At 35.2% G+C, this 24,930-nt stretch overlaps 1 protein-coding gene across 4 annotated transcripts in view; it reads left to right on the top strand.

The window, feature by feature from the left end:
- WASHC4 (WASH complex subunit 4) overlaps positions 1–24,930 on the top strand; it is a 70,450-nt gene that overhangs the window by 1,749 nt on the left and 43,771 nt on the right. For 3 of the 4 annotated variants that reach the window (XM_039252899.1, XM_039252897.1, XM_039252898.1), the window contains exons 2-15: positions 1,333–1,472; positions 2,816–2,869; positions 2,967–3,032; positions 3,937–3,982; positions 4,440–4,507; positions 8,579–8,661; positions 10,215–10,257; positions 10,713–10,816; positions 11,398–11,518; positions 12,853–12,976; positions 13,080–13,207; positions 14,208–14,368; positions 19,396–19,522; positions 23,523–23,648. In XM_039252899.1, coding sequence (XP_039108830.1) covers positions 1,333–1,472; positions 2,816–2,869; positions 2,967–3,032; positions 3,937–3,982; positions 4,440–4,507; positions 8,579–8,661; positions 10,215–10,257; positions 10,713–10,816; positions 11,398–11,518; positions 12,853–12,976; positions 13,080–13,207; positions 14,208–14,368; positions 19,396–19,522; positions 23,523–23,648 — 1,391 coding nt within the window. Of the gene's footprint in view, positions 1–1,332; positions 1,473–2,815; positions 2,870–2,966; positions 3,033–3,936; positions 3,983–4,439; positions 4,508–8,578; positions 8,662–10,214; positions 10,258–10,700; positions 10,817–11,397; positions 11,519–12,852; positions 12,977–13,079; positions 13,208–14,207; positions 14,369–19,395; positions 19,523–23,522; positions 23,649–24,930 lie in introns of those variants that run through there. The other variant, XM_039252900.1, reaches the window with a different exon arrangement.

Raw genomic sequence — 24,930 nt, 5'->3', positions numbered from 1 at the left:
AGGGAAAAAGAATTCTCATCTGTGTGCCTTGTTTGCATTAAGTTTTGTGCTATGAATCATGTTTAGATTGTCTCCCAAAATTGCCTGGGTTTATCCTGCAGTGAGATAGGAGCCTCAGTGAACAGATTTGATCCACCTGATCTAGATCTCAGACTTTGACCATTAGTTGCAAAATAAGGGAGATTGGGGAGCTAGGTCTTTTTGCTTAGTCGGAACATAATTTATCTTAGAGTTGCTTTGCATTGCTAACTTAAGAGACAAATCGTAGTTTTCTTAGAGGACAACAATTGAATAGTTATTCACATCAATCAAGGATACCGAATTGGATTCACTGTCTTTGGAATAAGTAACAAATTCTTATGTATAAGATAGAATATCTCCTTTTAATATTAACTTTGATGACTAGACATACTTTTATTAACCAGTTTATTCCAGTGACTCCTTAGAGTCATCTATTGTGTAAATTATGTAAATATTACCGCAATATTCTGTACTCTGTGTTCTTCGTTTGGCTTTTCCAAATAGAGTTATAGAGTTATCATAACTCTATTATGATAGTGAAGTCATTATAATATTTTGGTAAATTTTGGGCATTACAGAAGTAACATGATAAAGCAGGTCTAAACCTGTTTTAAAAATAATATTTGGATGTATTTTTAATTTTTTTAAATGTTTGTTTATTTTTGAGAGAGAGAATGAGCAGGTAAGGGGCGGAGAGACGGAGACACAGAATCCAAAGCAGGCTCCAGGCTTTGAGCTGTCAGGGTAGAGCCCTGTGTGGGGCTCGAACACATGAACTATGAGATCATGACCCGAGCCGAAGTTGGATGCTTAACTGGCTGAGCCACATAGGCGCCCCTAGATATATTTTAGACAGTGGTTTACAGTATAGAGAATTAAAAATTACCTTTTTAAATTTTGCTTCTATGACAACACGGATTTTTGTGCCTGATTTAGGTCATTTTTTTTTTTTGCAAAGTTATTTGTGATTAAAACATAGGATCAAGATGTTGCGTTATCGAAGGCATTATTCAGATTGTTCGTGGGGCATATGGGACGATAAATTTTTCATAGTACTTTAAAGTTGTAGTTTAAATGTGGTATTGCTGTATAACATGCATAGCTTTTAAAATTATTTTATTTGGAAAAGATTAAAAGCTGAGTTATTGCTTAATTTTGAAACTTTATTTTCGAGATGTCTAGACATTCCAAAGTAATACATTTAAAAATGCTTAGTAAGTGCTTTGTTGTGACTTTTGAGATTATATGAATTAAATGTCCTATAACTCATTACTTGCACTTCTTACATACTGTTTTAAAATTTAAATTTAGAAATTCATGCTGAAGTCCAGCTTAAGAATTATGGGAAATTTCTTGAGGAGTATACATCTCAGCTGAGAAGAATTGAGGATGCACTGGATGATTCAATTGGTGATGTTTGGGATTTCAATCTTGATCCAATAGCATTAAAGGTTTGATTTTGTTTTAATTTATGTGTGTATTTTCAGGACATACTATCTCTTGAAAACGTAATTTTTAAAAATGGAATATATAGTTAGCCCTTGAACAATGTGCGGGTTAAGGGTACTGACTTCCACACAGTTGAAAATCTGCATGTAACTTTTGACTCCCCAAAATCACAACCTACTGTTGACCAGAAGCCTTACCAATAACTTAAACAGTTGATTGACACATATTTTGTATGTTGTATGTGTTATGTGTTATCTTCTTACAATAAGCTAGAGAAAAGAAAATAATGTTAAGAAAATCATGAAGAAAAAATACATTGACAGTACTGCACTGTATTTATAAAAAAAAGAATCCATACGAAGGTGATTCACAGTTCAAACCTGTGTTGTTCAAAGATCAACTGTTTAATTTTATTATTTGGAATCTAGAGAACTAAAAGAAACTTGGAGAAAAAATTGTTAACTTCCTTATATCTAAGCCATGCAGGTGTGTGTATGTTTTGTTTTTTTTTTAATGAATGACACAAACCTCTTTGAAGTAGCCTTTTTTTTTCCACCAAGAAAATGAAGGTTGGAATAAAATATTTAAGCTTTATTTTTTCCTTATTGAGGTTATTTTACATGCAGTGAAATGCATACCTTTACAATATACTGTTCAGTGAATTTTGTCAAACACCTATATCCATGTAACTCATATTCTAATGAAAATATAGAAGATGTCCGTCATTTCCCCTTATGTATGCTCTTTAGGGGATCTTAATGTGGGAGTAATGGTTTTCTTTTGATTTCTTCTTTTTAATTTTTATTAAAATTCCAGTTAACATCTAGTGTAATATCAGTTTCAGTAAGAGAATTTAATTTGGGAGTAATTTCTTAAAATAAGTCATTCCTGCTCTGTTCCATTTGCAAATCATTCCATCTTGTTTTATCTTTGAAACTGTAGCCTGTTACCACTTAAATAATAATTAACACTGAGCATTTATTATGTACTAGACACTGCCTTAAGTTACATATTGACTTTTTTAGTAACCGTTTTCTTGAAATTCACAGGTTTCATAATGCTTGGAATTCACATATCATATAATTCTTTGTTTTCTAGTGTATTCACAGAATCATGCAGGTATCACCAGACTCAATTTTAGAGCATTTTCAACACCCTCAAAAGAAATCCTGTCCCCATGAGCAGTCACACCCCCACTTCCCCCCATCTAGTGTGGTGCTGGTGCTAAGTACAGGGTTCAACTCAAGTTTAAATAGAATAGATGGAGCTAGACTCAATTTGTATATTTAAAATTTCAATGATTGTTTTCAAATTAAAAACAAATGCCTTCCCTTTGTTTTTATAGCTTTTGCCTTATGAACAGTCTTCCCTTTTGGAACTCATAAAGACTGAAAACAAGGTACAGATTTCTAAACCTCAAAATCTGTGGATTTAAATGCTTTAGTTATCTGCTATAACTTACCTTTTTTATATTATGTTTTTACACTTGAAACTAGGTCTTGAACAAAGTCATCACTGTATATGCTGCACTTTGTTGTGAAATCAAGAAATTAAAGTATGAGGTAATTTGTACTTTTAAGATGTTAAAAACATGATTTAAAAGCAAATATGTGCTTATATATACTGTATATATAAAGATTTGTTCCATGTTGAATGAATTATTTATTTAAAGTAATACTAGTAATAGTGATTACCATTCACGGAGTGTGTTTTCTGTGTACCAGACAACATAGTAATCCTGTTCATACTTAGAACGAAAGGCAGATAGTGTGAGGAATAGATGAAACAGATGAGCTTAAAGAGGATGTCACTTGCCAAACATTTTACTAGTAGTTACTGTTTGAGTCTGGGTCTGCATTCCTTCATAGTCTGTATTATCTGCCATCTATACTAGCTTTCTAGATATAATTGATTTTTTTTAACCTTTTTTTTGTTTGTTTAAAGTAAGCTCCACGTTCAGCATGGGGCTTCAACTCACCATCCTGAGATTAAGAGTTGCATGCTCTACTGACTGAGCCAGCCAGGCATCCTGAGATATAACTGATTTTAAAAAAAAAAAAAAAGAAAAAAACCTTTGAATTTTTAATATGCTTTGCATTATCTTACCCATGGGTCATTAAAACTCAGATAGAAGTTGGTAAACTTCCTCTTTTTTTCTCTACGATTTTGATACTATGTAGTTGCTTTCTTTCTCTCATGAACTAGGGGGAGGATGTGGGACAATTAGAATGGTTAGAAAAGACAAAGGCAAGGGGAAAGAAATTAAGAAATAACTTTGGGTCTTAATGATATCTTTGGTAGCCTAAAGAAAAACTGAATTCACCTGTTTTATAAGCAGTTTTTGAATTTAAGTGAATTTGTATATGTGATGTAGTCCTCTGCTTATTATTAAATATGAATAAGAGAGCCTAGGAATTTAAAAACAAAATAGCAACCTTTAAAATTATTTTAATTTTTTTTAAACAGGCTGAAACTAAATTTTATAATGGTCTCTTGTTTTATGGAGAAGGAGGTAGGTTTTTAAATTTTACATCGTAATGCCATAATGCCTTTTTGACATTGAAATGAACAAAAAAGTTGACAATTCTAGAACTACCATGATTATATAATGTATTAATGTGAGAAAAGAAGCATTCAGAGTTTTTGTTGGTTTATTTGTTTCGATAAGCAGATGGAAAAAGACTGAGTGATGAAGCAACAGCAAATTCTCTGTTATTTTTATAAGTTACAAAGCACTGTGGCTAGATAAGGATTTTCCTTAAATCCATTAAACAGTGAAACAGATGATTCTTTTAACTGAATCATTAATGATTGTCTCACTCTTCTTTTCAGTATAAAATTCTGTTTTCAGTAGTATGCAGTTTAGAAGATATACTAGTAAATAAAAACTGTATTTATTTTTCTTTTTGGGTCTTTACTAAATTTAAAATAAAAAATTAAAATATGATTCTTTATGTTGCCTTTTAAAGCTACAGATTCCAGCATGGTGGAAGGTGACTGCCAAATTCAAATGGGAAGATTTATTTCATTCTTACAGGTAACTGGTTTTTACTTTTTATTATTATTTTTTTAAGTTTGAGTGAATTACACACAATTAGAAAAGAGTTCAAATGCTAAGAATGCATATTGTGAGAATAAGACACTTAGTTGGCATTGGATTATAGTTAAGAGGTTATAATTCCTAAAAGACTGTCATAGCATTTTATGGAAATCAGGTATCATCAAAGTAAGCTCTCTCTCTCTCTCTTTCTTTTTAATAATTTCATTTGTAGACAGTTTGTCACCATGCCTTTTAAGTAACTTAAACTTTGGGGCACCTGTGTGGCTGAGTTGGTTAAGCATCCGACTTTGGCTCAGGTCACGATCTTTCCATTCGTGGGTTTGAGCCTGGCATCGGGATCTGTGCTGACTGCCAGCTCAGAGCCTGGAGACTGTTTCAGATTCTGTGTCTCCCTCTCTCTCTCTGACCCTCCTCTGCTCACACTGCCTTTCTCTCTCAGAAATAAATAAAACATTAAAAAAAATTTTTTTAAAAAAGAGTCTGACTTTGGCTCAGGTCCTGATCTCTTGGTCTGTGAGTTCAAGCCCCACATCAGGCTCTGTTCTGGCAGCTCAGAGCCTGGAGCCAGCTTTGAATTCTGTGTTTCCCTCTGTCTCTGCCCTTACCTTGCTCGTGCTCTGTCTCTCTCTCTCTCAAAAAATAAATATACATTAAAAAAATTTAAAAAGTAAAATAAAATAATTTAAACTTCGTACCAGGTAGGAAAAGATAATTTATGTCAGAAAAAGTTGTTAATGGAGATAATTTATGTCAGAAAAGTTGTTAATGGAGATGATTAGAAGGGAAAGAAAAATAATATAAAAACAGAGAGGGAGGCAAACCATAAGAAACTCTTAAATACAGAGAACAAGCTATAACGAGCAATGATAAGCTTGTTAAAAGTAGCACTTGATGCTTCTAACCAGATGTTTCAATTTAGATACGTTTTTCGTCACTGCAAAGTTTTAGTTATTGTAGGTCTTTGGTTTAATATTATCAAAAGAATAAAAGAACTTCCTGTTTCTTCCATCTCCATTATAAAAGCAGTGCTTGTTCCATACCACAAAAGCAAAAATTGGAGATAAGGAAAAAATAACCCTAATCCCACCTACCTTCTGACTGTTACGTTTTTTTTTTTAATTAGAATTTTTTTTTTTTAAATGTTTTATTTATTTATTTCTAGGAGAGAGAGAGACAGCATGAGCAGGGGAGGGTCAGAGAGAGAGGGAGTGACAGACTCTGAAACAGGCTCCAGGCTCTGAGCTGGCAGTCAGCACAGAGCCCGACGCGGGGCTCGAACCCATGAACCGCGAGATCATGACCTGAGCGAAAGTCGGACGCTTAACCGACTAAGCCACCCGGGCGCCCCAATTAGAATTTTTTTTAACTTTTATTCATTTTTGAGGGACAGAGACAGAGCATGAGTGGGAGAGAGGCAGAGAAAGAGGGAGAGACAGAAGTAGAAAGCAGGCTCCAGGCTCTGAGCTGTCAGCACAGAGCCTGTAATGGGGCTTGGTCCCATGAACCATGAGATCATGACCTGAGTCAAAGTCGGATGCTTAACCGACTGAACCACCCAGGTGCTCTTAAATGTTAGGTTCTAATATATTGTTCATTTATATCTTTACTACTTTTTTGTTTCCTTGATCTAATTGAGGGTATTTGTTCAACTCGGCGTCTAAAGCAAATCACAGAAAGTATTTCAGAAGAGGCGATTTGATATAAGGAATTGGTTATATCAGAGTTAGAGGGCTGAAAGAAAAGAAGATGAGAAAGAATGAAATCTTGTCATTTGCAACAGTGTGAATGGAACTAGAGCGTATTATGCTAAGTGAAATAAGAAAGACAGGTACTATATGATTTCACGTATGTGGTATTAAAGAAACACAACAGATGAACATAGAAGAGAAAGAAAAATAAAAACAGAGGGAGACAAACCATAAGAAACTCTTAAATACAGAGAACAAACTGAGCGTTGCTGCTGGGGGGGGTGGTTAAACGGGTGATGGGCATTAAGGGGGCCACTTGTTGGGATGAGCACAGGATGTCATATGTAAGAGATGATGGGTTCTACTCCTGAAACCAAGACTACCCTGTATGTTAAGTAACTTGAAAATACATTTAAAAAAGAGAAGATAGGTCATCCAGAGAGAGCACATAGCATCTCTGCATCGAGGGAAGAAAGGGGAAGGGTTGGGGTTTCCAGAATCTGGGAGTTTGGAGCAGGAGCCCTGTGGAGTTAGTGCTCATACCTGTGAAGGAACGCGTGCTGCCTGCCAGGCTGGTACACCTGAGAGGGCAGAATGGGGTCAGTTCTGTCGTGCTGAAAGAAGCTGATGGCTGCAGCAAACTGCCGTTGCGGGGATGAACTGCTATTGTCTGTATTATGTTGATGAAAACAGTAAGAAGTAGGTGGCTCAGTCAGTTAAGCATCCAGCTCTTGATTTTGGCTCAGGTCATGATCTCATCATGGTGAGATCTAGCCCCTCATTGGGCTCAGGGTGGAACCTACTTGGGATTCTCTCTCAAATAAACTTAAAAACAAACAAACCAAGAAATAGAATATCCTGTTCCTGCCTTCTAGTGTCCTTTTAGTGCCACCTGTTGGCAGAATCTAATGGGAAACCTGCTGGCAGGTGTCTAAGAAATGTAATTTGCAGGGTCCCAGTGAATGTGTCAGTTTCTCTGTCTAGTTTTATCAATTTTTACATTTCTTATTTTCAGGATATTCTTTTTGGTGCATACAAGTTTAGAATTGTTAATCATTCCTTATAAGTTCTTTTATGTGGTGATCCTGTTTAACTATAATAATTATGTACGTAATGTATAATTATATGTGTTATATACCATAGCTATGATATGCTAACAAACTGTTTTATTTGATATTATCACTGCCCCAGCTGTGTTTTAGTTAACATTTTCTTGATTTATCTTTTTATATTTTTTCAGCCTTTCAGTATCGTTATGTTTGATTTGTGATTCTTTAAAATCACGTGTATCTGGATTTTGCTTTATTATCCGGTCTGAAAGTCTGAAGATCTCTTTTAATTGGCTAATTTATCCTATTTTATGTAAATAGTCCATTATGTAGCTGGACTTATTTCTTTATTTTGAGCTATTTGCATTTTCTGTTCTTTGCTTTTATTGAACTTTTAGAAGTTTAATAAGGTAAAAATAGAGCTATATAAGTAAAATTGAAATGAATTATCTATTTTTATTCTCAAACATTTTAAATTGTTTTTGGAGCTCATTGACAGCTGCATAAAATTGCATTTTTAAATCTTCAACAAATGTTTTATAAGCCTAGCATATGTTAGTAGCTCTTCTTGGTGCTGCAGATACAGCATTGCACAAAACCAGCAGAAATTCCTGCCCTTGTAGAATTTAAAATTTAGAATAGCCACAGATTTAATCAGGTTTTAAATACTTTTGGGTACCAGTTTTTTTAGGTTTAAGCATTGAGAGCTTCTGAAAAATTTTTTTCTACCACGTGGGATATGGTAGAAACAAATTAATTATTTAACGACAAACATATGCCTGCAGTAATTAGTATTTCCCTTTCTGTGTAGCAAGTCTGTTTATAGATGAGGTTAAAGATCATAAACATTTGAAGTTATTTCAGGGTGACTTCTGTAGAGCCTTTCCCTCATTGTCCTACTTTCTAAATTGACAGCTTTTGACCTTCATTCAGGTGTTCATTTTTTTATTTACTTCATAGGACAGAAATTTATTGAGAAACAGTTGAGGGTTAGTCACCATACTGGGCAGTGGCTGCTTAAAGAAGGAATAAGACGGTCTCTGTCATTTAAGAATTATAGGAGTAACTAAAATGTAAGACTTACAATAGAAGTATGAACAAAATGCTGTGGGGACAAAGCACATCTTGGGGTGCAGGAGAAGGGTTAAGAATTGATTGCTTGAAGTGTGCTTGAAATTATCTGTCTGCAGGTTAACTGGAAATTTTACTGGAAAACTGTTTTGTTTTTGTTCAACATTGTTACCATAAAAGAGAAATGGTGACATTTAAAAAGCCACTATGTAACATATATACTCAACTTGTCATTTCAGGAACTATCTTGTTTTGTTACGAGGTGCTACGAAGTGGTGATGAATGTAGTCCATCAGTTGGCTGCCCTCTATATCAGTAACAAGTAATGGATTTTATAAATATTTGTGCATTTATAATAGAGACACAGGGAATGTTTTTCTAAAACTAGTCAGTTACTTGAAATAGTTTTTCATTTGTTTACTCATTTTTTCATTCATTTGTTCAACATCCTTTGAACACTCATGATGTTTCAAACAGTACTTGATGTGTATAATACACAGGTTAAAAGGACAATTTCTACCATGGTAAATCATGTTATATCTCTGCATAAGAACGTTGACAGAATAAACTTAAATTTGATTGTATAGAAAAGGCTAATATGGAATTAGAGCAGCTACCAAATTCTCTCTCCTTATTTCTCCTTTACATGGACTGTTCCCTGGCTTATTAGAATCACATGGGACCTTTCTTCAGCTGCAGAATATGTCAGAGTGGTGCCAGGGAAGCTACACTAAAAAAATTTGGGTTTCATTCAAATGATCTTCCAAGTTTGAGAACCACTGTTCTAAATCAAGAAAAATAATCAAATTTTCATAGAGCCCTTACTGTTCTTACTATCACAGAGTAGTAATACCTTACATTTGATTAATTCTTTATACTTAAAAACGTTCCCATTTACTACTTAATTATAATCTTATAGAAGCATTGTTTAGGTATATGACAAAGGGTTCTCAATTATGAGAAGTAACTGAGGCCCAGAGAAATTATATAAGATTTCATAGCAACTTAGATGCTATTCTTTTGATCACCAGGTCCATTCATTGTTCTTACCGTAGCAGCCTGCATCTTAACTGTCTTTATGAACTGGAAGACTGTCTCATTCTCCTGTTTTTCTCCGCAGTCAGGTGTTTATGTTCTGTTCTTTCACTGAAGCTGTCCTCAGGGCAGGAGGGAATGAGAGCATAGCTCCCCCAACTCCTGCAGTACCTGATGCGTAATTCAAAGAGGACTCTCCACCACCATACCCCTGCCCAGAAGAGATGAAATTTATTTGTGTTCTGAATTTAATTTTTAAAATAGTCTATCCTGTGGAATATCTATATGTGCTTTGATGTACAAGTCCTGTCTTAAATTATTTACTGTTGAGTAGGAGATGTCTAGGAAGTAAAGTTTGAATTACCCTAGGGCTTTTGACTTTGGCATGTTGTTTGTATGCATTGTTTTTCAGTAGGAATGAGAACTCAGAAATAAACCTGACTAGTTTCCAAATGCCAGTTTGAGTAAGATAACAAAGATTCTAGTTGGGAATTGAGAAATTCTAACAGTTTAGAAAGAAATGCATATCAGTTTCATTGTTTCTCCACCTCCATCCCTAGCTTGATCCTTTAGGTTTAAAGGCTAGGGTTATTCATGGGCCACGTACTATCATTTCCCTACCCGTTGAGTTAGATATGGGCAAGGATAACCCTGACTCTGTATACAAGTTAATTCTCTTCTTAGGAAAGTGGAGTATGGTCCCATAAATTATTGTGACTGAAGCTTAAATAAAGCTAAACACGTGTTAAAATTCCAAGAGCTTCTGCTGCTATGTGTTTTCCTTAAAATGAACTGTAACAAAAAAAGGGTTTTTTTTAATCGGATGTTGTTTTATTACAGGATTGCACCCAAAATTATAGAGACAACTGGAGTTCATTTTCAGGTAAAAGTCATTTAAGTTGACCTGTAAAACTGTAATTTTTACTATATTTGACTGTGGAGTTTGTGTGATTGGGGAGTACAACAATTATAGCAAGACTCTTAAAAAATTTTTTTTTACTTCTTTTTAATTTGTGAAGTTGATGAGGCATTATTCACCCACTAGCAGTATAATTCTTAGTTTTCTCCAGTAGCGGCCCAGTGCAGATTCTCTAAGTGGTCTCTTTGGAGAGTGAAACAATTTTGCAATACCCCAATTAAGGATGAAATAGTGGGCAATGCATTCTCTATTTAAGGCTTATTGGTCCATCTGATTAATAGTTTCATTTATACATTAAAAAACTGTTTACCCACTGCTTTAATTCAGTAATTAGCCCAGTGTGTTTAACTTTAAAAATCCACAGGAAGCTTAACTTCTAACTAGTGATTAAATGGTAATCATTAAAGGTTTTTTGACAGACTATGTATGAGCACTTGGGAGAGCTGCTAACAGTTTTGCTTACCTTGGATGAAATTATTGATAATCATGTCACATTGAAAGAGCACTGGACTATGTACAAAAGGTGAGCCAATTAAAATGTTTATAATACTCTCTTTCTTTGTACAATTAACATATTAACAAAAAAGAAACAAATGTAAATGGTGCAGGTCTTTTAAAAGACCTGGAGACCTATATTTAGAAGGAGCTCTTGTCATATGTTTCTGTGAATACAGTAGCCATTTTTAAATTTCAGACAAGCTTGTTTGAGAGTACGGTATACTTATATAAAACATCCTAATACTTAAAGTGTATTAGAATGTGAATTTGACTACCATAGAACTCAGAGTTTTTCTTGGGTTATGTTCAAGTGACCGTTGTTTTTCCTGAACTTGGTTTTATTTCATTGTATGTACTTTAGACTTTTTAAAATCCAGGCATTTTATTTTGTTCATCTGGTATCTAGAGAGTACCGGATACCTGAATTTGGGATGATCTAAAAAAGGCATGATTAGAAAATTAAATATATTAGCATTGTTTTTGTTCAGATTTTCAAATATATGGAGCCAAACAAGCAATAGAAATGTAAAATTTTGATTTCTTGGAAAGTTTTCAATTGAAGAATTATTAGGAAAGTTGAAGGTCTTTCTCCTAATATTCCACAAGGTTACTGAAATCTGTCCATCACAATCCTTCAAAATTTGGAATTCAGGAAGAAAAACTAAAACCGTTTGAAAAGTTTCTGCTGAAGCTAGAAGGACAGTTACTTGATGGAATGATATTTCAGGTATGACAGCTCTGTGAGGCTGTACTAAATGGGGTTGTATTAGTTGATCCAGCTCAAAACTATATATGACATTTTCACAGCATACTGTTGAAATATGTTTTCTTTAAAAGTGCTTTGGCTTAAAACATTGTTAGTATACTAAGTGAAATTATTTCAGTACCTAGTAGCAAACAAAATTAATAGTACTAGTTGTATTTGGAGTGAAGGGGTTTGTTTTTTTTTTTAATTATGTAAAGAGAGAAAACTATTCGAGGATTAAGATCTAAGCAGTTGCGTCCATGTTTGTTGTTAAACTCTAGATTTGGGTATGTTATACTACCTTTTAAAGGATTGTTTAATTCTTCCTAGGCTTCAGGGAATATAATTTGGGTCTCTGTAGTCCAGGTAGCATCCTCCATGTAATAGCTATTTTAAGTTTAAATTAATTAAAATGAAATAAAATTTCACTTTCTCTACCACTTTGACATGCTTAATAGCTGCATATAATTTAATCATTGTACCAGACACCTCATACTTATATGTTATGTATCAGTAATTTCTTAATAAAGCTGAGGGAAAATAGCCACAATTAGTTTGTGACTAGCTATCCTATCAGCACAAATGTAGAATATTTCTATGATCACAGAAAGTTCTGTTGGATAGCATTGCTTTGGGTAGTATTTATCAGAAAGTGCAGTATATTTATATTTAAAATCTGCTTCAAGTTTCTTTTTAACATGTTTTTACATAATCACAGTTTTAAAAAATTGACATATAGTTGACACATAATGTTACATTAGTTTTAGGCATACAACATAGTGATTTGATAAGTCTATACATTATGCTATTCTGAGGATCACAGATTTTACAGATTGATCCATCTGTTTATATTAATTTAATGGCTAGTATACTCACTTCAGAAGGTAATTTTTCTCATTGATTCTTTTTCCAGGAGACATTCTTATACATGCTCTAATAAAGTGCTAGGAAATAATCATAATCAGGAAAAATAAACGCTACTCTTAAAAGCAAAGTAAAATAATAAAACATGCTTTCCAGTGCTTCATCAGATATGTCTTCCATACGTCACTGAGCATCATTGTGTGTAGAATCATGTAAAATTATGGATTTGTGGTTCAGTTTATTTCACTAACTGGTTCTTAAATATATAAGTACATATTTTCCATTGGAAAGGATTTAGTTATTAGATGACATTAAGGTAAAAACTTGAGTCTCAGTGTTACTGAGGTTAAAATGATGAATGTAGAAGTTTGTCCTCACACAGTGTATATTTAAATCTGTTTATTAACTTATTATTGAGAGTCTAAATTTCCCTTTAAATGTTTCCTGTGTAGGCCTGTATAGAACAGCAGTTTGATTCTCTCAATGGAGGAATATCTGTGTCAAAAAATAGCACTTTTGCTGAAGAATTTGCACATAGTATTCGGTCAATTTTTGCAAATGTAGAAGCCAAACTTGGTAACGTAAAATGCATTTAAAAAATTTTTGTTGATAAAAAAATTTGCATTTCCTTGAATGTAGAATTTAAGTATATTTTTCTTACATGCTGTTGTTTTATAAGGAGAACCTTCTGAAATTGACCAGAGAGACAAGTATGTTGGAATTTGTGGACTTTTTGTATTGCATTTTCAAATTTTTCGGACTATTGATAAAAAGTTTTATAAATCTTTATTGGACATTTGTAAGAAGGTAAGAACTTGGAGCTTTTGTTTTTCAATTTGAGTAGATGAGAAAGATTTTTGATAAAATCGGATATTCTAACATGTATTTTATTCCTACTTTCAAAAATAGTAGTTCTTGTAATATTTTGTAATAATTATAAAAATGATATAATAATTTTTAAAAACCAAGCATTCCCAGGGCATCTGTGTGGCTCAATGGGTTGAGCGTCCACTTCTTGCTTTTGGCTCAGGCCATGATCTCACAGTTCATGAGTTTGAGCCCTGTGTTGAGCCCTGTGTTGGGCTCTGCTTCGGGCTCTGCGCCCACAGTATAGAGCTTGCTTGGGATTCTCTCTCCTTTTCTCTGCCCATCCCCTGTTTTCTCTCTCTCTGTCTCTCTGTCTCTCTCTCAGAATAAATAAGTAAACATTTTTTAAAAACCCAAAAAACAAGCATTCCAGAAATAACATAGTAAATGGAAGTACTGCATAATCCCATATCATATAAATACCTATTCATGGAAGTTTTTCCAGATGTTTTTCCTCTAAATTAACTTGCTATTACTGTTACTACTCTTCTTTTTCTTTGGTTCTTTTCCTCTTCTTGCCATTCCTTCTCATTATTGCTATTTCCATGATGTGACACACCTGATTTAAAAATTGAAAACTTAGTTTATGTGTAATATCAAGTGATAGGTGACCATGAGAACCCAGCCATCTTGGGTCTTTTATTTTTTCACTAATGTAGAATAAAAACAAAAGTGATGAGGATTGAAGTTTCTGTTTGCTTTTTGCATATTTTTATCTGAATATCCGCAAGAGTGTATGTGTGTTTAATATTTAGGCAGAATAAAACTATTTTCATGCTCCATATCAGATATCAGAATGCCTTTATTGTGCCACAGTAAGATAATTTGCATCATAACGTATAAATGATTGTAAATTGTCTTCCATTGTGTATTGTACTGTTGAACAGCTTATTGTTAGCCTGAATTAATTGATTTCCCTCTCTTACATTTATTGTTTCAGGTACCAGCCATCACTCTAACTGCTAATATTATTTGGTTTCCTGATAATTTTTTGATCCAGAAAATACCAGCAGCTGCCAAACTTCTAGACAGAAAAAGTCTTCAAGCCATTAAAATACACAGAGATACTTTCCTACAGCAGAAAGCTCAATCACTTACCAAGTAAGTTTTATAACTACCCATAATGAAAGTGTGCAGATACTCTATATTCTCGGATCTTACATTGACTCTAAATATGTGGAAAATATTTGATTATAAGATCAAATGTATTTACTCATTACCAGAGAAAAGGTTGGACAGTCTCTAGGAGGCTTAATTTTTAGGAGTTTTTTTTAGGTTTTTTAAAAATGTTTTAGGTTTAAACTCAGTTATAAAGATGTAGGAAAATTATACTTTATGAAGATATGTGTGTATATATATGTACATATACATGTATACATGTATACATGTATTTGCATACATATATGCATACACACTACTTTTTATAAGACACGTTAAATATTTTTTGTGTAAAGTGAAGTTCCTTCAGTAGATGTCATCTGATGACATTAAAAACATTGGCCATGATTCAGTGATAATTTCTGGAGGTGTTGACTTTATCATTTTTTTTAACCATTAAAAAAATTTTTTTTTTATTTTAGAGAGAGAGAGCATGAGCTGGGGAGGGGCAGAGAGAGGGAGACAGGAATCTGAAGCAGGTTTCAGGGTCTGAGCTGTCAGCACAGAGCCTGATATGGGGTTTGTACTCACAAACCCTGAGGTCATGACCTGAGCCAGAGATGAACACTCAACCGACTCAGCTGCCAAGGTGCCCCTGGAGGCATTGACTTTAATTTGATGCATTCCTTTTTTAAAATTTGTATTATTATGAAAGTAACATAAGCACATATTTAAAAAGTCCAAAAGCACTAAAAGTTTAAAGGGAACAACAGCTGTCCTCTGCTCAGTTTTTCCCCATGTACCTGAGTCCTATTCCCTAATAGAATAATTTTAATTTTAGTTTCTTCTGATATTTACGTTCTTATATTTTCTTGAAGTCTTACTATTGCAAACATTTTCAAATATAAACAAAAGAGTCCCTAGGGTCTCATCACCCAGCTTCAACACTTACGTTTACTGCACATTCTTACTTGAGTGCATTGCTAAAATCACACGCTGACCTGGATGAAGATTTTAGTGAAGTGATGCAGGACCATGCCACTGGCCCTGTGCTGGACACAGTTTTTATCTGTGACATGATTAAAAGATAATAGGGATATTTATTCACTACTACTGCAGAATGGGAGAAGACGGAGTACATCAGGATTATAGGAGGTCCCCTGAAACATCTCTTAGTACTCCCAAGTCCTGTGATTTGAGTCTGTGGAAAATGACAATTACTCAATTCAGGCAGGACTACTCATAACAAAGATTTCAGAGCTTCTTCATACCTTTTAAAACAGAACAAAGGAGGGAAAAAGACAGTTTGGATATAAAGACAGTTCAATAAGGTGGAGAGACAGGGATCAGGTTAGTAGTAGTAATTAAGGTGTGTGGATATTTTAATTATCAGAATCTTAATATTCTTTAATAGTGTGATACAGTTGCTAAAAATGCCAATATGTACTTGGATTATATCCAGATTATGGAATATGGTACTAGGCCATGTGAACTGGTAGTTTCATTGAATTTTTATTGGTTAAAGCATAGTCGGTTTCCAGTGGTGTCACATTTTTAAGAGGGACACAAAATGCTGCCACCCTAAATGCAGCTGATCAGGATATGTCAGAAGACCTGACAACCATGCCTTTTGAAGAATCTCTACGTAGTTTGACCTTTAAAAGAGAAATCTCAGAAATGATATGGTGAGCTCCTTAAATCTTTGAGGGACATTCGGGTTGAAGAGGGAACAGATTTGATTTCTGTGGGTCCAGAAGGTTGAACTAGAACCAAAAGTTGAAGATGACGGATAATAATAATTGCCAACAGGATTGAGCTCTTAGTAGTGGGCATTATGCTGAAGGCTTTAGACACTTTGTCTTATGCAAACCCTGTAACAGTCTTCTCGTGGGAAATAATAAAGGTGACAATTAATATTAACCCAGTGCTTTCTATAAGCCAATAACTAAACTATTCCAGGAACTTCACATTTATCATCTCTTTTAATCATGAGAGAATCCTGTGAGGTAGATACTGTAATTATGGCCATTTTATAGGTGAGAAAATTGAAATACAGAGAGATTAAATGTGCCTGAATATAAACAACTCATAGTTGGCAGAGCTGGGCAGTCTCCACTCCAGAGCACAAGCTGTTAACTGCTACTCTGTAGTACTATTTTTATCCTATTTTTAGATAAGGAGAATGAGGCTTGGAAAACAACTTTACTAGGTCGTAGAGCTAGGTGTGCTAGGTATGCAAACCCATACCAGTCCTGCTGAAGAGCCTCTGCTACCAAGTCCTGGAGGCTGTTCTGGGAGGTAATTCACTCTTTTCACTAGAGCTGTGTAGGTAAAGTATAGATGACCATCAATCCCAAGATGCTGTAGGAACTGAGTCTTATCAGGTGGAAGATTGAATAAGTTGTCTTTCAAAGACCCCCTCCCTTCCAGCCCCATGATAACATTTTATGTTTCTAAATTCTTTGATTCCAAACCATAGAGCTCCAGGGAGCTGAAGGGGGTAGTGGCTTTTCATTCTCCTTGCAGTTCTCCCAAAGATACCTAAAATTCATTCCACTAAAATGAAACCCGGGAGAGGGGAGACCGTGTGATCAGCATGAGTTTTGTCTAATGTTTTAGGAAAAATTGAGGGAGTGACCAAGAGCTGTCTCAGTCAGGCTCCAGAGTTCATTAGATAATGAGGAGGAAAGAGCGGAAGGACAGTTTCCCTGCTCCCCAGTGTGCACTAGACCCAGCTGGCCAGGTGCCCCAGCCACATTCCCGCCTGGGGTCCACGGTCTGGAGGTTGCTGCATTTTGCTTTTCATTCACAACCATTTTGACACTGGAAATACTGACTTTAGAGGATCGAGCTATGAACCTTCATTTCAAACCTCTGTTGACAAACAAGTGTTAGCGTCATTCGGTGATTTATATTGGGACAGATTTTTTTTCCTTAGTGTTTTTCCTGTTTGAAATGAAGCTGGCCATCTGACAGGACCCTTGGCTGTTTTTGGACTCTCTTTGTCAAAAAGTTGCTTTTTAAAACTTGAAAAAGTTTCATTTTTATATATTTACAAGCTAACGAGGAAGATCATCTAGTGTCGTCGGGATGTGAGAGTGATGGGTGCAGTAACAGACAGCCCTTGCTTTAATTCTGCATAGTTTGATCTAAAACTCGAGTGAGTGCCCTTGACTGTGTTATTAGCCTCTTCATAACGTTACTGGTTTGATTACTGTCAAGAGGGCTCTATAATCTAGGCCTCTTTCTGTCCTTACTTATGACCTTTCTCTTCACTTCTATACATTATATCCCAGCTGAATACTGATCACAGCTTCCTCAAAAGTAGAGGCATTGCCCTAGGACCCTGATCATTCTCTGTGTTTCACCTTTTAAGTCGAATAATCCACAGGTCAAATAATGTTAGCACCATTTGAGGCAAAGCCAGAAGTACAACTATTGGTATCATTTGCCTAATGGAATCGTGGCTCAGCAGAAATTTTTCTTAGATTTGATGCTAGGGTTTTACCTCCTTAAAGGACAGTTATGGAAAATTTTGGTGTAATCCCTGTTCAGACTGAGTTCTTGAGATTGTCAGACTCCTTGGCAGTGTGGCTGGCCAGTAACCTTAGTGTGGGATTCAAATCTCAACCGGTGAATCTCTGCAGTCCCTTGCCCAGAATACTACCTTCTAGCTCATTCTGACTGCCAGTAATGGGATGTTTCTCTGCCTGGAGGAGGTTTTTAAAGAGTTGGTGACATCAGATCCCACAAAGGGGGAATTGTTCATTTTTTTCGCACTAAATCTTTAAAATAAAACAGAAGTGTATATTAAACAGCTTCTGGGCTAAAAATTTTCATTTTGAGCCATTTGAGATGCATTGATAGAGTGATTCAGTGCTTGTAATTGGTCTGCGGAGAACAACTAAATCAGTATACATAGTCTTTCCTGGATAGGAAAGCTTCCTAGATTTGGGCTTTTATCTTGGCATGGCCTTTACCAGTTATGATCTTCTCTGTATATCAGTTTCCTCTTCTAGCTCATAAGGTTAATGTGAGGATTAAATGAGTTACTTTGTATAAAAGTGCTTAGAACTGTGGGTGGCATATACCATTCAGTCAGTGCAGCTTTTAGATCCAGATTCTGACCATGTCCAGCCTTCCATTCTGGTTCAAGTTGTCATCCCCTTCTGCATTATCACAGTAGCTGCCTGAGTTTTCCTGTTATTACCCCTCTTGTCCCCTTTATAGTTTATTTTCAACCTATCAGCCAAGGTGATATTCATCCTCATCAAAGTTAGATCAAGTCACTCTGCTCAAATCCTTTGGTGGCTTTCCATTGAAGTCCTCCCCACAAGGTCTTACACAAATCCCATTCTACTCCCCATCCTTCCTGCTTCCCCAGCCCCCACCTCTTTACTTCTCTGATTTCCTTTCGTGTTCTCATCCCTGTTCCCTGAGCTCCAGCCATACTGACTGGAACACTCACTGGAATAGTTTATTACTCGAACATGCCAGACACACTCACTGTTTTAGAGCATTTGCGTTTGTTATTTACTTTCCTGGAATTCTCTTCTCATATATTTACATGGATTACTCATTCATCTTCTTCAAATCTTGGCTCAAAATCATATTTTCAGTGAGCCTGCTTTGATCACTGTAATTAAAAATGTACCTGCCACCCAAGTCTATCTCTTTTTTTTTCTCTCTGCTGCATTTTTTCCATAGCACATATCTAACATCTTATAGATCTTAATTATTGATCTCTTTGTTATACAATTCTCTTCAAAGAATGTAAGCTTTATTGTGGCAGGGAGTTGTATCTGTTTTTTTTACTGCTAACTTTTGTTTTTAGTGCTGAGAAACAGTGTCTGGCATATATAGGCATGAGCATTTGTTGAATGAGTAAATTATATATGTATGTAGGATGTCTATAGTTTGAAAACCAGAAAGGTGGCTCCTGCAAGGATATATTTATCCCAACCAGTTCAAAGAAATGGAAGTAAATTTTCTTTCCTGTGCTGAGTAACCCCAATATTTTCCTTTGTTAGAGATGTGCAATCTTACTACGTCTTTGTGAGCTCATGGATGATGAAAATGGAATCTATTTTATCTAAAGAGCAGAGAATGGATAAATTTGCTGAAGACCTCACCAATAGATGTAATGTTTTTATACAGGTAGTTGCATCTTCTTACTTAGAATATTTTGGGGCTCATTTCTTTGTTAATTCAATGTATAGAACTTAACACTTTGAAAAAACTGGAAAGGATAGGATATGTTTCCGTTTTTAAAAACTGAAATTGATTTGATTGTGTTTGGATCTGTGTGACATATTAATATAGATTTTCTAATATATGCGTTTAAATCTCTGTATTTTCTTTGAAGTATGAATTTTGTTGCTGTATCCCATAAATTTTGATATGTTGAATTTCCATTATTCTTTAGTTCAGAATATATAAGAAATTTTATTGTGATTTCTTCTTTGATCTGTGGGTTATTTTGAAGATAATTAGTTATCTTTTATTATTGATTTCTAGAAGTACTAAAATAATTTTGGTATTGAAATTTGTTGAGATTTGCATTATGGCCCAGGCTGTGGTCAACTTTGGTAAACATTTCATGTATACTTGAAAAGAATTTGTGATTTACATTTGTTGGTTGTAGTGTTCCGTATATGTCAAGTAGGTCATGTTTGTTAATGATTTTGTCTACATATTGTGTCAGTTACTGAGAAAATTGGGTTAGAATCTCCCGCTAGCATTGTGAATTTGTCTGTTTACCCTTTGTTAGTTTTTGTTTTATATATTTTGAGACTAAGTGAGTGTATAATATTTAGAATTATTATAACTTCCTAATGAATTGAACCTAGTGTCATTATGAAATGCCCTTTTTATTTCTAGTAATGCTGTGTCATAAGTCTTGTGGGTATAATACTAACATAGCTCTGTACCAGTTTTCTTTTAGTTAGGTTTACACAGTATGCCTATTTGGATCCTTTTACTTGCAACCTGTTTGGCTCCTTATATTTAATGTGTGTCTCTATAAGCAGCATAAGTTTTTCCCCAGTCTGATCATCTTTATTTTTTTATTATTTTCGCTATGTCATTGCTGGTGTATTTGGATTTAAAACTAGCACCTGATGGCACCTGGGTGGCTCAGTTGGTTATGCACCCGACTTTAGCTCAGGTCATGATCTTGCGGTTTTTGAGTTTGAGCCCTGCGTTGGGCTCTGTGCTGACAGCTGGCTCGGAGCCTGGAGCCTGCTTCAGATTCTGTGTCTCGCTCTCACCCTCTCCTGCTCATGCTGTCCCTGTCTCTCTCTCAGAAATAAATAAAAACATTAAAAAAATTTTTTAATGTACTTCTGTTGATGAATTATCACTATTTTTTTGTCTGAATATGTCTTTATTTCAACTTCAGTTTTGTTTTTTTAACAGTTATTTATTTTGAGAGAGAGAAAGAGAGCGAGCGCTAGAGCAGGAGGGGCAGAGAGAGGGAGCCGGAGGATGTGAAGCACGCTCTGCACTGTGAGCACACAGCCCAGTGTGACTGGTGCTTGAGCTCACAGACTGAAGTCATGATCTGAGCCGAAATCCAGAGCTGGTCGCTTAACCACTGAACCACCCAGGCACCCCTCAACTTCATTCTCAAAGGCATTTTTGCTACATAGAGAATTCTGGATTGGCAGGACCCCTCACCTCCCTCCCCCATTTATTGTCTTCTGGTTTCTTTCATTTTTGTTGAGAAGTTAGCTGTTGGTTTTCTTGGTTTCTCAATGTCTTTAATTGCTTTAAGGTTTACTTTTTGGTTTTTAGCAATATTACTTTAATGTACCTAGGTATAGTTTTCTTTGTGTTAGTGCTTCTTGGGATTTGTAGAGCTTCTGGAATTTGTGGAACATTCTCAGCCACTATCTCTTCAAGTACTATTTCTGTTTTATTCTCTCTCTCTCTTCTTATTTTCTTTTTAGCTATGTCTAATCTGTTATTAAGCCTATCCACTGATTTCTTAATTTTAATTATTTTACTTTTTAGCTTTTTTTATAGTTTCCATTTCTTTTTCTGAGTAAATTTTGTTTCTTTTTCTTCAACATATTTAGCATAATTATTTTGAAACCTATGTCTAGTGATTTCATTATCTGGATATTTCTGTTGTCTGTGTTTCTCATGTTTTTAGATATGTCTAATCTCTTTGTATGCCTGGTTATTTTTAATAATGTGCACATTGTATATGAAAATCTGTGGTATAATTTGAAGATCTGAATATTTTCTTTTTCCAGAGAGGATTTAATAATCTTTGCTTTTGCTAAACACTAGTCTAGGACAACTAGCAACCCAGATCGCCTCAACCAGTCATGGATTGGGATGATTTGAAATGGGACTTAAGTCCTATGATGGCTGTTTTTTTGAGTTCACCCTTACTCTTTAGGGGGTAGTTTTTCAGGATCCCAATCCAGAACCTAGGTTTATAGGACCTCCTTCCCTCTTTGATGGGCCATGAACTCCTGTTTTTATCCCCCTCTCCTTCCTGTGAGATGTTGAAAGATAGCATTTGGCTTCTGTCTTTATTCTCTTCTGGAATGGGCAGATGCTTCTTAAGGGAAAGCAGCCTCAAATGCCAGGTTCACTTCTCTGGGTTTCTTTCTTCTGCATTTTGGCTTTATATTTCCTTATCTTCTTGATAGCTCTTTGATACCTTCTGAGAGATTTAAAAAAAAAAAAAATGTTTTGCCCAGAATTGCTTTAGTTCTTTGTAAGAAGGTTAGTCCAAATTATTTATTCTGCTATTAACAAAAACAGACCCTAGACCTCTCCCCTCCCCATTTAGATTTTTAAAAAATGTTTTTCATATATGTATCTTTCACAAATTAATGACCATCTGGGGACCCATGAGTTCTGTCTCCTCCATTCCTCCTCAGAAAAGAAACACCCCTTTTTCTCCCTGGCTTAGAATTATACTTTTGCTGTTCTTTGTTTCTGCTTTTAAACTTTCTATAGTGCTGCCCTAGGGCCAGGTCTGCTGTAATAGTCCATAGCTGACTAGGTAAGACTTAGGGCTCTTTCCTGTGTGTACGCCCCAAGCTTTGGTCTTGTCACCTTTCTTTGGTTGCTGCCTTCTTCTCATTTCTTACTCTGTTAACTTTGCACACCTCTTTATTGCAGAGATACTTTTGGTTCAGAGAAAATCCCTCCTCCCACCAACACTATCACTTCTTTACTGAGCCACTGTTATACTGATGGAAGAGTACTTTATCTCTCACATATGGTAGAGGACTGGAAAAAAGGTTGAGAATCACTAGCATGTGGCTTCTGCCCCAGCTCCTTGAATATGTCCATAATAGTGTAGTTTAGGTTCATCTCAACACTGTACATGTATCTTTTTTTTGGTCCTTTTATAAACCCAAAGAGTCTCTGTTTCTGTGTGGTTTATCTCTAAGAGGTAACATCCTTTTTCCTGTTTTCTTATTCCATCCCATTACCCTGGGTTTACTAGCACTAAAATTCTCTTTTAAACCTCCGAACACCTTTGTTCTTCCTTCAGGAATAGAAGGGTAGAAGCGAATCTGTTCTTATTGGCCTGGAAGGAGAGAAGGTCTGATTAGGACCAAGGTAGGCAGGGGACATGGTAGCAGATGAACAGTGGGGATTGGCCCAGGTGAGAAGGAAAGGGGGAATTGGCTTGGACTGAGAAATACCTCTCAATATCTTTATTGGCCAGATAGCAACTCTCCTACTCTTTTTATTTTTCAGTTCCTGGTTCCTTAGCGTCCTTACTTAGCATTTGTCTGAGGCAGATAGGAGTCTTTATACTCTTGTCTGGCAGGTAAGATAAGGATGAATAGATAACTTCTGGACTTTCAGATCATTTCTCTGAAGGGTTTGTTTGTTTTTTAATGGGAAGATTCTTTAACTCTGATTATATCCTTTAATTTCAACAGTACTAAACTTATGGTATGTAATAGGTTAAATACATCTTTAAGGGTTGTTGAAACTACACCATCATTTATAACATTGTGTGAGGAAGAGTATTTCAAAATCTTAAGAGGAGATTTAAAATGAACTTTAAAAACAATAGTTATTGGCAGGTTGAGGAATAATTATTGTTACACAAAGAATGAAATGTTGAAGAAATGAAACTTTTCCTTGTGATTATAATCAGTGTTTTATTTTTTTATAGGGCTTCTTATATGCATACAGTATTAGTACCATTATTAAAACCACAATGAATCTCTACATGTCTATGCAAAAGCCAATGACCAAAACCTCAGTTAAGGCATTATGCAGGCTTGTTGAACTTCTCAAGGTAGGTTTAAGATTATTTTACCTTGCCACTATAATTGAGAATTGACGTGTGCTTAAATTAAGGTGATCTTGTAACATTTGACTTCTTGATCATGAGAATAAAAAATTGTGGGAAAGTGTACTTATCTCTTAGTTGGCTAAAGAAACTAGCCGTTGAAAGAAATTTCTGAATAATTTTATGAATGGCCAATATGTTTAAACTTTATTAAAAATTAGCATGTTTGAGAGAAGAAGGAAATGAGAAGGTTAACTTAAGTAGTAAACTTTTGCTCATGGAAGTTTTAAGCATATTGCCTGAATTATAAAAGAATATGACATGGCACAAAAATGATGCATAGATCAGTGGAAGAAATATGGACCTCAGGAATAAACCCACAAATATATGGTCAATTTTGACAAAGGAGGCAGGAATATACAGTGGCGAACATACTCTTTGATAAACGGTGCTGGGAAGACTGACCAGCTACATATAAAGAACAAAACTGGACTACTTTCTAATGCCATACACAAAAATAAAGTCAAAATGGATTAGAGACCTAAATGTGAAACCTGAAACCATAAAAATTCTGGAAGAGAACACAGACAAGTAGTTTCTCTGACATCAGCCGTGACAGTATTTCTCTAGATATGTCTTCTAAGGCAAGGGAAACAAAAGCAAAAATGAACTATTGGGACTACGTCATACATCAAAATAAAAAATTTTGCACAGCAAAGGAAACAATCAACACAACAAAAAGACAACTGGCTGAGTGGGTGAAGATATTTGCTAATCATATATCCGATAAGTGGTTAATATCCAAAGTATATAAAGAACTTATAAAACTCAATACCAAAAAACCAAATAATCCAATTAAAACATGGGCAGAGAACCTGAATAGACATTTCTCCAGAGAGGACATACAGATGGCCAGTAGGCACTTGAAAAGATCCTCAACATCATTTATCATCAGGAAAATGCAAATCAAAACCACAATGAGATATCTACCAGTTACAATGACTAATATCAAAATGACTAGACATAACAAGTGTTGGTGAGGATGTGAAGAAAAAAGAACCCTCATGCATTGTTGGTGGGAATGTAAATTGATACAGCCACCTTGGAAGATAGTATGAAGTTTCATCAAAAAATTAAAAGTAGAAATACCATATGATCCAGTAATTCCAGTGCTGTGTATTTACCCAAAGAAAATGAAAACTCTGGTGTGAAAAGAACCGCCCCCTGTGTTTATTGCAGCATTATTTACAGTAGCCAATGTGTGGAAACAATGTAAGTGTCCATCAGT

The sequence above is a fragment of the Hyaena hyaena genome, unplaced genomic scaffold, assembly GCF_003009895.1.
Source record: "Hyaena hyaena isolate Hyena2069 unplaced genomic scaffold, ASM300989v1 scaffold_432, whole genome shotgun sequence".
Classification (NCBI taxonomy): Eukaryota; Metazoa; Chordata; class Mammalia; order Carnivora; family Hyaenidae; genus Hyaena; species Hyaena hyaena.
The sequence above is the reverse complement of the archived record's forward strand: the minus strand, read 5'-3'. Positions and strand labels throughout refer to the sequence as shown.